The sequence below is a fragment of the Eleginops maclovinus genome, chromosome 17 (assembly GCF_036324505.1).
Source record: "Eleginops maclovinus isolate JMC-PN-2008 ecotype Puerto Natales chromosome 17, JC_Emac_rtc_rv5, whole genome shotgun sequence".
Taxonomy (NCBI): Eukaryota; Metazoa; Chordata; class Actinopteri; order Perciformes; family Eleginopidae; genus Eleginops; species Eleginops maclovinus.
This window is the reverse complement of record NC_086365.1, coordinates 10,264,554-10,279,013: the sequence shown is the minus strand read 5'-3', so window position 1 is coordinate 10,279,013 and position 14,460 is coordinate 10,264,554. Positions and strand designations below refer to the sequence as shown.

Sequence of the window (14,460 nt, the reverse complement as noted above, 5' to 3'; positions counted from 1 at the left end):
ATTAAACAATTGTTTATTTTTTATTTCTCCGAGGGCAATGCATATCGATTTTTTTAAGCCCAAATTCTTGTGGTTAAATAAAAGTTTTACTTTTTAAGTAAAATAACAGCACAACGTACCCTACAAATAAAACACCTGATTTCAAAATTGAGTAGTTTAATACACATAAATACGGTTTAATGACTGCGAAGAGTGATAGCAGGCATTATTATAGGACTGTTGTTCAGTTTAGAAGTTTTACTGTCGGTATTTATAATATTTGAGTCCAAAGTGATGACGTCACTCCTGGTTTCTCTGGCGCTGCAGTGACAGTGGGAGAGGACTGTTTAACTGGACGCCATGTAGCTAATAATAACTCAAACGCTATCATGGCGGTGTTGCTCCTCGTCTGTCTGCTGTTTTTTACAGGGTTTACTTTTTCTGCGGCAGGAAACTGTGAAGGTTAGACAGCATGGTGTGAGCAAGAGTTATGGCAATCATGACTATGGTTTACCACAGTACTGCATAGGCGCCGATGCACCCGCGGAGATTGCCGAGCACCCACGGAGATTTAACCGCACACACGGAGATTGTCGAGGGTCGGGCTTTAAACTTTTTAGAGCACCCACCGGCAGAAACATAAATCGGCGCCTATGCAGTACTGCACTGAGTTGAACAGATTGTGATCTGAGACTTCGAAATCTCCCAGAATCTACACTGCATGAGTTGGTAGTAAACCAACACATTGCTTGCTGAATATTTTTAGTAACCTACGATTTGAGTAAGAATATGCACATGTTTAAGTATATCTTGGAAATTAATCTACAGGTACATACTTTTATTTTGTATATACTGTATTTAAATTATGCATTATATTAAATATGTGCTATTTTTTTCATATAAGAAATCTGAACATTGCATAAGGTCAGATTCAAGGAACCGGTTTTTACTGAGGGAATTTTGAGTATCTTTTTGTATAACTCCATCAATATAAATATAGCAAAAAAATGGACAAAGTTAGTAAAATAAACACCTGAATGTGCATTTTGAATCAATTGTTTTCCTTAATATGAAAGTAGATTAACCAGTTTTTTTAATATAGTTGTAAAACTCACAACAATACATTAGTTAAAACATACAGTTCATGTGTATCTCATAAGAGTCAGTTTCATACACTGCATACATACACTGTTTTTTTTGTCCACAAATAATCAGAATTGATTAGTAGCACGCTCCCCCCGTAATAACAATAAACTGGTGTGCAGTGTGTGTGGACTTTCTTTCCAGACTGTATGGCAGTCTGACGTCGGCCCACAGGGAACTCACACCTCCACTGGTGGAGGAAGAGCTGATCCAGGCCTGCACTGTCGCCCAGGGCAAGGAGGCGAGGCTGGTGAGAACACAAAAGGGCTGACACCCAAGTGAGCTGCAGAAGTGACCAATATAAACCTTATTCCGAGGGTACTTGGCTGATCAAAAGTGTGTTTATGTGCTGTCCCAGTGTTACTATCTAGGAGCCAGTAGTGATGCAGCAACACGTGTCACAGCATCGGTGTCTCGACCTCTGGCCTCTCACGTCCCAGTTGAGAAGATCTGCCAACGCCTCAGCAGCACAGACATGCAGATCTGTGAGCTCAGATATGGTAAAGTGTGCTCAAATGCATAACAAAGACTTGCCATTTACTTGTGTGTGGACACCATATCAAACATGTTTCTGTGTCAGCAGAGCCCCAAGTGAAGGATCTGAGCAGCGACGGGCTGAAAAGATTGAAGGTCTTGGAGCTGAGGAACATTTTAGCCTCATGGGGAGAAGAGTGTCGAGGCTGTCTGGAGAAACACGAGTTTGTCACCCTCATCCAGGAGAAAGGACCGCTGCATGCTCACAGTACGGAACTATGAATATCATTTGTTTCTTCTGCTTCTTTACAAAATATCATCAGAATTTAAGTGATTACTAATTTGTGCTCCCAAATAAATTCATTTGTATGTAACCAATAATGGTTATAGAAGGCGCATATTGATATAGAAGAGGCATACAATACATAATATACAAAATTGAATACATAAACAGGAGGTTCATGTTCAAACGATCATGTAAATGGATTGTAAAAAATGACGTTGTTCCTTTTGACTACAATCACTTACATTAAAATGTGTTTTGTTACACTGTTTATTTCACTTCCCCTCCACCATATTGAGTTATTCATTTCCCCACTTCCTAATGTAACATTTTACTAACTTCTAATGCAATGAAAGATTATACACTGTTTTTCCATAACATTTCAAACTGATGCAATGACAAAAAAACCCACAATAAATTCTTATTTTTATAATACAGGTATCATGTTATCGTCTGTTGCAGCCATCACCCACCAGATAGGTTTCTGACTACAGAATTAAACTTGCTCTGTTCCCTCCCTGATATGTCTACCGTAATATCCTGACGGCTAGCTAAACTTTTTCCCAACATCAAGACTCTGAGGGTTACTTATTCCTTCCACAGGTTTATTGACGTTTACAAAGAAAAGGTGAAACAAACAAACAAACAAGGACAAGGACAAATTAGCACCGCGCCTATTTAACTTAAATGAATAAAGGCTCATTTGCATCATCACTGTTGCATTTCGTTGTACTTATTTTGACCAACACATGAAAATACTTATAGGAAACACGTTAACATTCCGGTCATACCATCTTTCGCGCAGACACGTGAGACGTAGCATTCACACTTTACAAACTTTACATTTTCGTCCAAAACAATGATGAAACTCTACAATCTCACGAATACATACCAACGATGCTATGACAGACACAAGACGTCGACAGATTGTTCTGAAATGTGAAGCATTAACAACTCAAATAGATGGCTGGAATCCGCTTGACGGGAATGAGTTTACTTCTGAACTGCTGAACTACACGACATAGTGGTACGTGATTGGACATTTAGAACCGTGTGATCTTTAAAGTGAACACGGCCTAAATAGATACACATAGGGAAATGTATATTCCATGAATACATTATATTTCTGTAATGCTAACAAGAAACAAGAACATGTATTATATTTTCTAAAACATTAAACTTAATGCTTTTTTCAGACTCATAACAGAACAGTACTATTAGAAGGTCAGATAACCAGTGTTAACTAGATTTCTTCCCAGAGATCCACATGAAATGAAAGTCAAGCTTAAGATTTGATGTTGATGATGTTCCCAAGTCCTAACTCTACTGCAATCCTGTCTCAGAGAACAGTTCCCCAGAGTGAATCAAGCCCTTGTTATAAAGACTCAGTTTGTTCCTCAGTCTCTCCTTGGCTGGGTTTTCCACTGCAATAGAGCTAGCTGAAACACACAACACAGCTACGGATTACTTTTAATACAATAACAAATTACATAATACATAGTATTTATATCTAAGGCTGTTTTTAATGTTCTTGGCAAGATGGCACACCCAGGTAAAGTATTTTGGGTATTTCCCATAGACTGTATAAAGGAAGTAAACATAATCATTGTGACATCACCCATTGGTTATTGGACTATAGTTGGTTATTGCAGGTTTAAGGCACTTCCCTATTGGCCTTTTCCACCGGTAGGTTGTGGACCACTTGGTAATTCCTTATGAAAGCCTTTAAGGAAGCACGTGGTAGAGTAGCCTTACCACTCTGAGAACATTATAGATAATAAAATGTGATCACATGTTGGTTTGGTTATCAAAAAGTTACATATTCGGCATCTGTAATTTGGATCCTATGAACACTTACTCGGGCTGTCAGTGTGGTTGGGGGTGAAGCCATTGGCCCTGCAGTCCTCACAGGGCAGACCGCCTGTCTCAGCATGGCAACTGCACTGTACAGGCCAGCTGGTGTACAGGTCTGTTGACGCCTCACCAGAAGCCACCCCCACAACGTCGCTCAAATACGTCACCTCCGATTGGCTGTATTCACTAGGCCCTGGCTGTGTTAGAGAACCAGACAGGCTGTGCTGCTCATCTTGCTCTACTGGTATGGAGGATAAAAGGCTCATCTCAGTTTTAAGGGGGTTTCCGCCATCCAGGCTGTGGGGTTGGTCCTCAGGGAGGCAGCTAGGTGGAGGAAGCAGCTTGCTCAATGACATAACAACCTGAAAACGGTAAAGAATACAGTCTGTTTTTTCAGTAACTGACTAAGAGTGTCCAAATGTATCTGACCAAACCCTAATTAAGTTATTCTAGCAGCATGAATAAGACCATGAAACTAAGTGGAAAGCACTAAAAGTTAGCATGTGGCCCTTTGAGCTTATTTTGTTATTTAAACTGCTCCTAAAGCAAAAATGTATTCTTGATTGCTCACGGTTTCAATGTTTGGTCTGCAGCGGTGGCGACTCGCCGTGCAGTCCAGGGCCAGACGCAGCAGGCCGAGGGCTATGGCAGTGGGCCACTGACCTGCCGCCACATCCAAAAACTGTAGACAAGAGTCTACCCCACCACTGTCCTCCACCTCCGTTATCAGCAGATCTCTCTGATAGAGCAGACACAGAGAGTAGGAGGTTAACGCATACTGCAAACACTGACTGTTGTAAGACGTCAAGATGGATTTTGAGGGCTAAAAAGGTCATAGAAAATCCTAACCCATGAATTTTCTATTCCACCTTCACGGTGGACTCACCAGTGGTTTTTGTTTATGTACTTCCTCTTTGACCTTCCGTCCTGTCATGGTTTCCATTATAACCTGAAAGTATGCAAACTGGAATGAATGGCAATAAATCATAACGTTTCTATCGGAAATCATAGTCCTATTTTCACTACAGTCGCAACAAATACATGAGAGTATAACAATGGATGTGTATGCAACAACCTAGTTTACGAACAGGTTGAAGAGCGCTTATATTATTTAGTTACAAACACCATTCCAAAGCTGTACACATCCAAGCTAGAGGAGAGCTTGCTTCTGTCTCGGATGTAGTCCTCAGAAAGGTATCCAAGGTTGCTGAGGGACTTTGTATCCAGTGTGATGGTACAGAGCTGACTGGATGAATCAGGACGGAGGCGAGCCAACCCGAAGTCAGACACCTTGGGCTGCAGAGTATCATCCAATAGTATGTTTGTACTGTGCAGAAAGGAAAAAATGCTCTTAAAAAACTGTGACCAAAGATTGATTTGCAAATACGGAGGGCCTTTAGCCAAGCGTGGTGACATGAATTCATGCGACTGTCATGTTTGTTTAAAGCATAACGTTAGCTATTTACTTTGGCAATTGCATTTAGGCTTCAACTATTATAAAAGGGTGTTTAAACAGTATGTGGAGATGATCCTGCTGAACAAAACATGTAAGTATCATAAACGTGTGTTAGCAATAGATCTTATTTTCTTTAATATTCCAAAATCCAATGGAAGAAACCCATTGGTTTTTTTGTCTAAGGAGAAATTGCAATGCCATCTTCTCGGTCTACCTTAAACAAGATGTCACCATTCCGTTCTGGCCTGGTATGACAATTACATTTCTGATTGCTTCTTTCTAGACTTGAAGTAATGGTTCATCCTGTAAATGAAATAATGACAACAGCGAGAAGTGGAGTGAGCAGGAGTTGTACCTGGAGATGTTGCCACAGATCACTGCGCAGGGCTGGGCTGTATGGAGGTGATGCAAGGCCTTTGCAGTTCCTTTAATGATGTTGAGGCGCTCTTGCCAGGACAGAGGGGGCTCTCCATCCTGGACAAAGACAACATACAATTTTAGATACAAAACAAAAATATGCTTTCAAGTAAATGTACATTAACTCCGTGGGTACCGTCCTCTTTTAGGCAGTCTCTGACACAATCAGTGACATCATTTCAAAAATGCTAATAAATCCATCTGCTGATTTTAAAATCTGTTCAGTAACCAGTCTTTGACCTTATCTGTATGAGGTCACGTTCATAACCGTTTAATGCAACCATGGTTACATGTTCACTTCCTGTTTTTCTGTGGTTTTGTTACACACAGACATACACACTTGCTAATGGACGTATTGCAGTAGGCAAACAAATGTTGATAAGTAAAAAACGTACCTGATGGTGTAGTCTGTGGAAGAGCGATCCATTAGGGAGGTAAGGATAGACCACACAGTAGCGGTCCTCATCAGAAGCACAGCTCAGCAATTCTAGGATGTTTGGATGTTGGTACCTGTAACACATCACCACAAATCGATTAATTAAAAAACAAATACTCTATCAGAAAAATAAAGGAATGTATTTTGAGAGATGTTACATACAGAACATCAGTTTCCATTTCTTTTCTGAAGACATCCCAGAGGTTTTTCCATGACTGCACTTTTACCTGAAGAAAATGGATAAGGAATGCATGAATCTAGGGAAGGGTTGAACAGCAAGATGTCAGAGTGTTAGAATCAACAATCACCTGTTTAAAAAGCTTAACTGCGATCATTTGATCTCCCATCTGTGCTCTGTAGATATCAGAGAAGTGGCCCTCTGCAATTCTCATGTCCGGATGAAAATGTCTGGTAACTTCTATGATGTCTTGGAAAGTGACCACTGGTGAGAAGGATCCCTTATAAGAGAAAATACAAATAAAATAGTCATTTCTTTCCTTATTTCTAGGTAATGCAGGCTGAAGGCTTAAAGGCACGACATGTATTTTTCTACCACTAGGTCATCAAAACCGAAACAAAAGACAGAGTATGGTGGCTTTGTGAAGTAGCGTGGGATCAAGGGAGCTGTTGTTTACTCAATCAATGTTGCATTCAGCTTCTGTTCAGGGGGATTCTTACAGGAAGCTGAATTTCCCACAAAAAGTCTCTTCTCCCAAACAAAAGGACTACATAAGAAAAACCACAGAAGAAAAACACTTAAAATGACCTGAAGATCTGAAAAGTATACAGTAGAAAAGTGGCTAAAAGAGAGTACATTTATGACAGCTTCTTGAACCAAAGATAATATTTGAATGTTTAAAGGTTATATTAAATATGTACCATTTTAAACAAGTGAACAAACAATTCTACCTTCTCTTTAGATGCTGACATCGGCCCTTTGGACGCTGCATGTTGATTGCTGCTGGGCACAGGCGACTCTGAAACAGACATATTGTCCAAATAGTAAATTAAAGATATATTTTTTGATAACTGGATAACTGGTTTGCCTATATAATGCATGCACCACAAACAGGAATTGAGAAAGGGCTTTTCATTTCCCCTTTTAATGTTAGTTCCCTCAAACACTGTATGTTCCCCCTAGGGATACGCATTTATGGATTGACAATAATTAAAGCCACCACAATATTTGCAACAACTAAAGCAAATATAATGTAGTGAAACGGAACTTATGATGTAACCTAGAATCCTTCCTCTTCATTGATGATGCAGCTAGAGCTTTTCGGGTTATTTCCCTATCCTGCGGAGTGTTGTATAGGTTTTTTTGCATGTAAAAAATGGTCTGCATAGACAACGGAGTTTCTTTCCCACACACTCCCTCCATGCCTGAAACGCCTCCATTTGACTCCTTTGTTTACTTGCATAGGGACCTCACTATGTAACACTCCTGCTTCTATTGGCTAGCGCTCAAACACCGAAGAATATTAAGTTATTTCAACTCTCTGAAAACAGGGCTCCCTGGACAGCAGGCTAAAAAAGGACCCTTTCCTATTGTACCCACCTTTTTATATTGACTTCCCAGCTAAATTACTCGTTTCCCTTGAAGTGTTTATTTGGTTTTTTTCAGTCTAAATGCACCATTAAGTGTAGCACTTGTAGTTTATGTTTGTCCAGATGGCTATACTGTAAACTATTTGAACCCTCTGCAAGGTGTGTGCATCTCTCCGGCTCTCTCTCTCCTGGTTTATTCTGTCAACATATCTATTGCAGACACATACAATCTGCTCAATAGAGTACCAGAAATATTGCACCATGTAGATCAGACAAAATAAATGATCGTGCCTTTAATTGTTTTTTACTGACCTTGGGCTTGACTTTTGAAGAGCTGCAGGGCCCTGAGGTGGCCCATGTCTTTCAGCAGGTTGAGCAGGTCCTGCACTCGTGAGTTCTCCTGAGCCCAGGACCACAGCAGCTCCCTGGTGGGGCTCCGACCCGCCGCCTCCACACGCTCCAACATACGGACTTCTAACAAGCTGGGGACAACTTGGACAGCTGGAGACCCACAAAGTGGAGGGGCATAACATATATCAAATCAAGCTCACAGATGAATACTGTGTTTTAAAACAAATAAGGATACAGGTTCATCCACCTCTGATTTTTACATATTACGCAATGTGTGTATTGTATAGTAATATGCCACAATGAAAACCAACCAAATGCGAGCATATCTTAACTTCCTCATTATTATTTAAAGAACATAAAAACAATGGCTGCTTTGTCGACATTGCCCAAAATGGATTGACGTATTTGTTATTGATCATACATTGGCAGTGGTGTAACGTACAATTACTCAAGTATTGTAACTGAGTACAATTCTGAGATGCTTGTACTTTACTCTGATTTTTCAACTGTATGTCCGCATTTACCAGCTGTGATAAACACATGAATGCATCAATAATTAGAAACAAAACATATGATGCGTTATTCTCAAATGGGCCAATTTGCATATGGAGTTCTTTTACTTTTCGTACTTTAATTACAGTTTGATGCTTATAGTTTCTTTTTACTTGAGGTACATTGGCACTTCAGGACTTGTAACAGATTATTCCTACATTCTTGTACTTTTACTCAAGTACAAGAGTACTTCTTCCTCCTCTGTATATTTGTGATAGACATTGCTAAAGAATAAACTATCAAACAGTATGTTATAATCAGAGAAACGTTCCTGTTACTTTCAGACAGCAATGAATCGATGTTTTATGTGGCTGCGGCGAGCCCGTATCTCCTTTAAAATCATCCCATCTTTAACCATGAAAAAGTAGATCCTCACCTAGTACACGCCACCCAAACCTGTCATCTCCACTGTCCATGATTCTACAGAACCTTTCGATTATAACCGGGGGGACATCGTAGAGGTAGGTGGAGGGGTCCATGTGAACAGCCGCACTGACAGCAGACACTGACACTGCATGGCTTCACTGTGGTTTCTCAAATACGGAAACTCCCTCCGCCCGTTACGTAGAGAACTACAGTCATTATTATCTGACTCAATCGGGAGACTCATACTTTCTTAGAACAAAAGCACACAATTGCACACATTCAAAGACCACGACACGTATTTATAAGCGAGCAATGTCGCTGGGATACACCATTTCAACATCAAACACACAAGTAAATGCTGGGTCAATTTCTAGTTCCTTCTTCTTAGCTGTTTCGCCATAAAATACCATTGGCATTGTTTACAACAGACTTTAAACTATTCGACAATTTGTTTATTTAAATATTTGCATTTTTTTAAGAACACATGACTAAGTACACACGTGCCATAGTTGATATTATGTGGTTTTCACCAAGCAGAAGCATGTCATTTACAGTTTTTTTTTAAAGTAGAAACTGACGTAGAAGAAAACATATTTAATTCGGCCTCTAGGGGAAATTGAGTTTTCACTTTGTTGTTATACAGTAAAACTAAAAACACGTGCAAAAAACAGTAACTAAACCAACTATATATCACACCCAAAATAAAAAATAAACAAACACAATCTTTTGTTTATTTTTGTTGACAATAAATGTGATAACTGACAATTAAATTGCATTATAGAAAGATTACAGCACACTAGGCCTGTTCCAACATGTTTTGAATCTCTGCTGTGAAATGTTTTTTTGTGAAAGAACTCGATGAATTCAAATATCATGGACATTTTTATTAAATCAACCATATTGTATAATATACATTTACAGAGGAACAAGTGAATTACAGCACTGGAAAAGATTAAAAGACAACAGCAGCCTAATCAGTTTCTCTGGTTTTACTATTTATAGGTGTGTCTTTGAGTTCAATTATTATTATTTTTTGTTTATTGTATTCTATAAACTACTGACATCATTTCTCTGTGTTGGAATTCAACAGACAGTGGAATGGCTGCCATACATGTTGAGCCTGAGATTAAAGAAACATTTGGAGTTGTCTCTTCATTTTTTCCAGAGCTGTATGTCAAACTGACATTTACTTTAGCTACACGAACATGGAAAATAAAGGATCATGCATTGTTTTGTACTTATAATAAAGACACACGCTGTTGTAAACTCAAGAAAGAGTAATCACTACTTACACTTCACAAAATAAAAAGTGCACCAGATAATTCATGAGATACCATGAGAATTTTTTTAAGCCCTTATAGCAAGCATCAAACACACACAGGAAGGCTTGTGCATCTCCAATAATCAGTGTAAATAGTTTCCTCTGAGATCATTTCCCCTCTACCTTATTTATTGTGAAAGTACGGCTCAGTAAAATACGTAATTCCGATTGGTCAATTTGGGTGTTTAGCGGTTCTTCCTTTCTTTATAACAGAACATTGCTAAGGATGCTCTGAACAAGAACATTTTACCAGATCTGAACCGTTACGAGGCAGAAAAACCTCGATAAGTGCTACAGTCATTTTAAGTTATGTTGCTAATCACATTAAGTCAAGTTTGAATCAATATGTTATGTCAAATTATTCATTGAGCAAGTAGCCGTGTAATAAGGACGATAATATGCAGCGAGCCGGTCATTGAGCGAGGTTTCTTTTCAATTTAATGAACGGCTCACTGCATATTATCCCTAACATACTATCCAGGATTGGTCATGGCTTGCTGCTTCCTTTCAAATCAAGAATTACTTAAAGGAGCTTCATTGCCATTTTGCATTTCTGATACAAAAACACAGCTGATGCAGGCACACTCTCATTTGATGACGAAACAAGATTATAGACAAATCTTCTTCATGTCGCTTGGACTGAGCAGACCTGTGGTTATTAAACAAAGGACAGAAACAGTGTCACTCTGACATCAACTGCATAAATTACTTGTTTATTGAATAAAAAAATTAGAATTTTCAAACATTGAGATTGAAAAGGTACTAACCTGGAGCAAGCTGGAGATTACATATCTGTTTCTGTACAGAGAAAAAACAACAACATTTAAAGAACAAAATCAACATTTTAAAAAGTGCACAAATTCTGTACTAGTGGCATCTCATCCAGAAAACTGATAGAGTGGTTTATATTCCTAAATTGTATTATTTATTGGTAAGGTATGGATCTTAGAACGTGGTTGGTAACAGAAATAGCAAAACAGAAAGTAAAACTGATGTTTATTAGAAATGTTATGTACGTAGTGGGTGAGTGCAGCAAGAAGACGATATGGCTATCATTTTGTTATGCAACACTGTCGTAAAATGACGGTTCAAATGATCCATGACAGTAGTTGAGAAACAGGAAATTTGGGGTAAAGAGCATTTTGGTTTTATTTTACAACTTAAACCACTGCGTAATAGGACCAGATTTTTTTCAGGTAATTCTGGTAATTTCAATGTTTATTTTCTACGAGTTAGTAAGTAGATATATTTTAAACTAAAACGTAGTGTTGGAAAGTTGGACTGCTACTTGGAGAGGTCCCAGTTCACCTCCTAGGCCCTGCTGTGGTGCCCTTGAGCAAGGCACCGGACACCTCCAATCCCCCCTCCCCATTGCTCCCCAGGCGCTGCACAATAGCTGCCCACTGCTCCTAGTACTAGCATGGGTTAAATGCAGAGTTCCAATTTCACTGTGTGTGCTCTGCTGTGTGCATGACATGTGACTAATAAAGAGGGTTCCATCCTCCGATTATACTATATCAACTACACAATGTAAGAGTTACATTTCTCACATTTAGTCAATGTTTATTTTAAAAAGGGCAAGTTAGGCTAAGGGCCCTTTGATAGTCTACGCAAGCTACGCGGACGCAGTTGTAAACGCAAGGTTCACGCGCGTATTTTTAGTACATACAGAACAGTTGCTGCGTTGTGCCTTGTCAGACGCGATACACCGCTCATCCAACAGGGGGTAGCAGAGTCTCCGGTGACTACAGAAGAGTAGTGCCTAATTTTGCTTCTCCTGAATCTCCGGCAGCGTGATGTACTCAGCAAGCCAACCGAGACGAGAAAGTATAGCGGGGTAGCCGAAACTCAGCTGCCCCGCGTCACTTTTTGTTGCCTGCTTCCATTTTTTCTGGGCTCGCACGAACCGGTCCCTCATCTGCTTCCACTTTTTTATGGTATCAACATCGATATCTAGGTCCAGCGCTATTTCTATCCATGCATTTTCAAATGCGTTTCTATCTGAATGTGAAGTGCTCGCAGTGTCATAAAGATGCTGGTGCACACAAACTAATTCACAGCGACGCTCCTCGTTGTCAGCCATGGTTCCTATAGTACTTATTCTGTTAATAGCGATTTAGTACAGTACAGAACAGTATAGTAATTCTCATCAGCGCCCCTATCGGAAACGCGTGAAATGGCAGTCGCGCTTGCGTCGCGTTACAAAAATCTGGACTACACATTTTGCTACACAAGTATGCGTCAAACCCTCCTTGTGTAGCTCGATGCGTTCGCGTAGCTTGCGTAGACTATGAAAGGGCCCTAATCCTTACTGTATAGCAGGTTTTAAAAACAAACAAAAATCAATACATTGTTATTATTGATTTAAACTGTACATTTCAACTAGTATCAATAATTTGTTTCTGACTATAGGTTGTTGTGGCTCACATAAATGTTGCTTAGTAAACTATATAGTATAATTATGAAGTGGCTAATGTGTGAATCAATAATTTTCTTTTAACGACTGTACCCACACAGTAAACATAACACTGTAATAAATGGAGGTGGATAGAGACATACCCCAGGTGTATTCCTTGGGTGTTCCAAGGTGAGTCACAATGCAGGTGTAAGTGTCGCTTGGAGATGGGGTGAAAGGCACGTGTTTTGTTAGGTGATAGTGCCAGTTCTCCTCAAAGGCCAGGTCACTCTGTTTGGATTCGGGGAGCTCAAATCCATTTCTGAGCACTTTAATGGAGAGTTCTGGTGGGTGGAAGCCACTCACATGACAGATGAGGGTGTTTTCTTTCCCCACATATCCTGGGTCTCTGCTGTAGAACTGCACCTTGGGTGCAGCTACCAAAGAACAGAAAAACGTTCACACATATATACACTGAACAAACTGAAACGTTGACTTTAAATAAATCTACTATGTCAACAAATTTCACATAACTGTTAAAGGTTAGTTGAAAGCAATGTTTCAAGTTGAAGCAATTGAAACTTAATATTATTGCTTTCAACCAACCCAATACAGTGACTTCAAGTTCTATTCAATACATTATAGTTTCTGCCCCCTTCCCAATAATATTACATTAAAATGTTGTGCTGTAGTATTCAAAATTATGATTTTATTAGTTTGAACTATGTTATGGTGTGGAAGGCTTAGTTTTTCGTCTAGTCACTGCTTACTATGTTTAACATTACCGTGTCTTCGAAAAGATCAGCATGACCTTTGAACCCAATTGTTCTGACATACTGCACTCCTCAAAGTTTTAACTTAACGTACATATGGTAGCTTTTCCTTTGGCCCTTTTGTTTTTACATTTAAGTAAAGGAAATACAAAGTAAACAAAGCAGTTACATTAAATATATTGTTACATTGAAAAGGCAACTTGATCCTTCTGCCATTTCCGTGTTATAACAAAGCGCCATTTATAGGCCATCCGTACATAATAATAATAACAATAATAACAACAATAATAATAATAATGATAATAATAATGATAATGATAATAATAATAACAATAATAATAATAACTCAAACTTATATAGCGCCTTTCATGGTACCCAAGGTCGCTTTACATAAACAAGTATCCCACTGTATCTTATATTACTTACATTCTTTCGCTTTTGAAGGGAGGACACAGAGCAGCCCGACGAGAACTCCAAGTATTATCTTCATGATTTCACCTTCAGTGGTTTTTAGGAGCCCACTGAAAAGGAATCGTATGTTTGGCCAAATAAAACTACTTGCGAGGCAAAAACGAAAGTAAAAATGTCTTATTCTCGGCAGTTGTGACTAAGTGAAATGGTGGGGAGGCTGTGACTCCGCCCACTGAACCAGCTTCGGTGTGCTTCGGTGAAAATATCAAATAGCCTCAGAACTCGTCCACCAATAGAATAATCGAGACGATTTATCACTAGGCAGAATTTTCCACGACACGTTGCTCTCTGTGGCGCAGTTTCATGAGTTTCACCAGTAAGTCACTCATGTTTGTTTGTGTGCGTTATGCTAGAGCCTAATATTTAACACTGTATTGTAGTTTATCAGTAGTCCTATATCTGTTTTCCCTCACACAAATATACGAATGATTGTATGTTGTCATAGTTGTCATTTTAAAAAAAAGGGATTCAAAGCAGTCGGAATCGGGACTATCTAAAGTTGCTTAAGGTTCATTTTTTGCTAATATACAACAGAACCTAGGGTTGCACAATGAAATGCACGTTAAAGCCCATTCATGATACACGACATCGACAGAATATTAATTATTCCAGTAAAATAGATACTACAAATAAAATATGTA

At 39.1% G+C, this 14,460-nt stretch overlaps 3 protein-coding genes across 4 annotated transcripts; 1 reads left to right on the top strand and 2 right to left on the bottom strand.

Moving 5' to 3' along the window:
* Positions 1-307: 307 nt before the first annotated feature.
* On the top strand, positions 308-2,316 carry cdnf (cerebral dopamine neurotrophic factor). Its single transcript, XM_063905230.1, has 4 exons — positions 308-441; positions 1,245-1,372; positions 1,481-1,622; positions 1,706-2,316. The coding sequence occupies exons 1-4, from the start codon at positions 369-371 to the stop codon at positions 1,876-1,878; spliced, it is 516 nt and encodes a 171-aa protein (XP_063761300.1). The 5' UTR covers positions 308-368; the 3' UTR covers positions 1,879-2,316.
* irak3 (interleukin-1 receptor-associated kinase 3) lies at positions 2,132-9,467 on the bottom strand. 2 transcript variants are annotated; one of them, XM_063905227.1, is made up of 12 exons: positions 8,870-9,096; positions 7,903-8,091; positions 6,952-7,019; positions 6,351-6,500; positions 6,205-6,269; positions 6,002-6,116; positions 5,545-5,663; positions 4,859-5,060; positions 4,620-4,682; positions 4,305-4,472; positions 3,738-4,095; positions 2,132-3,318 (listed from the first exon to the last, which is right to left on the bottom strand). In XM_063905227.1, exons 1-12 carry the CDS (start codon positions 8,970-8,972, stop codon positions 3,203-3,205), a joined length of 1,716 nt encoding a protein of 571 aa, XP_063761297.1. In that variant the 5' UTR covers positions 8,973-9,096; the 3' UTR covers positions 2,132-3,202. The 2 variants fall into 2 exon arrangements, with proteins under 2 accessions (XP_063761297.1, XP_063761298.1); XM_063905228.1 differs by lacking the exon at positions 2,132-3,318 and having other exon boundaries at positions 3,882-4,057; positions 8,870-9,467.
* Positions 9,468-9,722: 255 nt separating this feature from the next.
* On the bottom strand, positions 9,723-14,027 carry LOC134879015 (beta-2-microglobulin-like). Its single transcript, XM_063905232.1, has 4 exons — positions 13,775-14,027; positions 12,740-13,012; positions 10,948-10,978; positions 9,723-10,829 (listed from the first exon to the last, which is right to left on the bottom strand). Exons 1-3 carry the CDS (start codon positions 13,836-13,838, stop codon positions 10,965-10,967), a joined length of 351 nt encoding a protein of 116 aa, XP_063761302.1. The 5' UTR covers positions 13,839-14,027; the 3' UTR covers positions 9,723-10,829; positions 10,948-10,964.
* Positions 14,028-14,460: the final 433 nt, after the last annotated feature.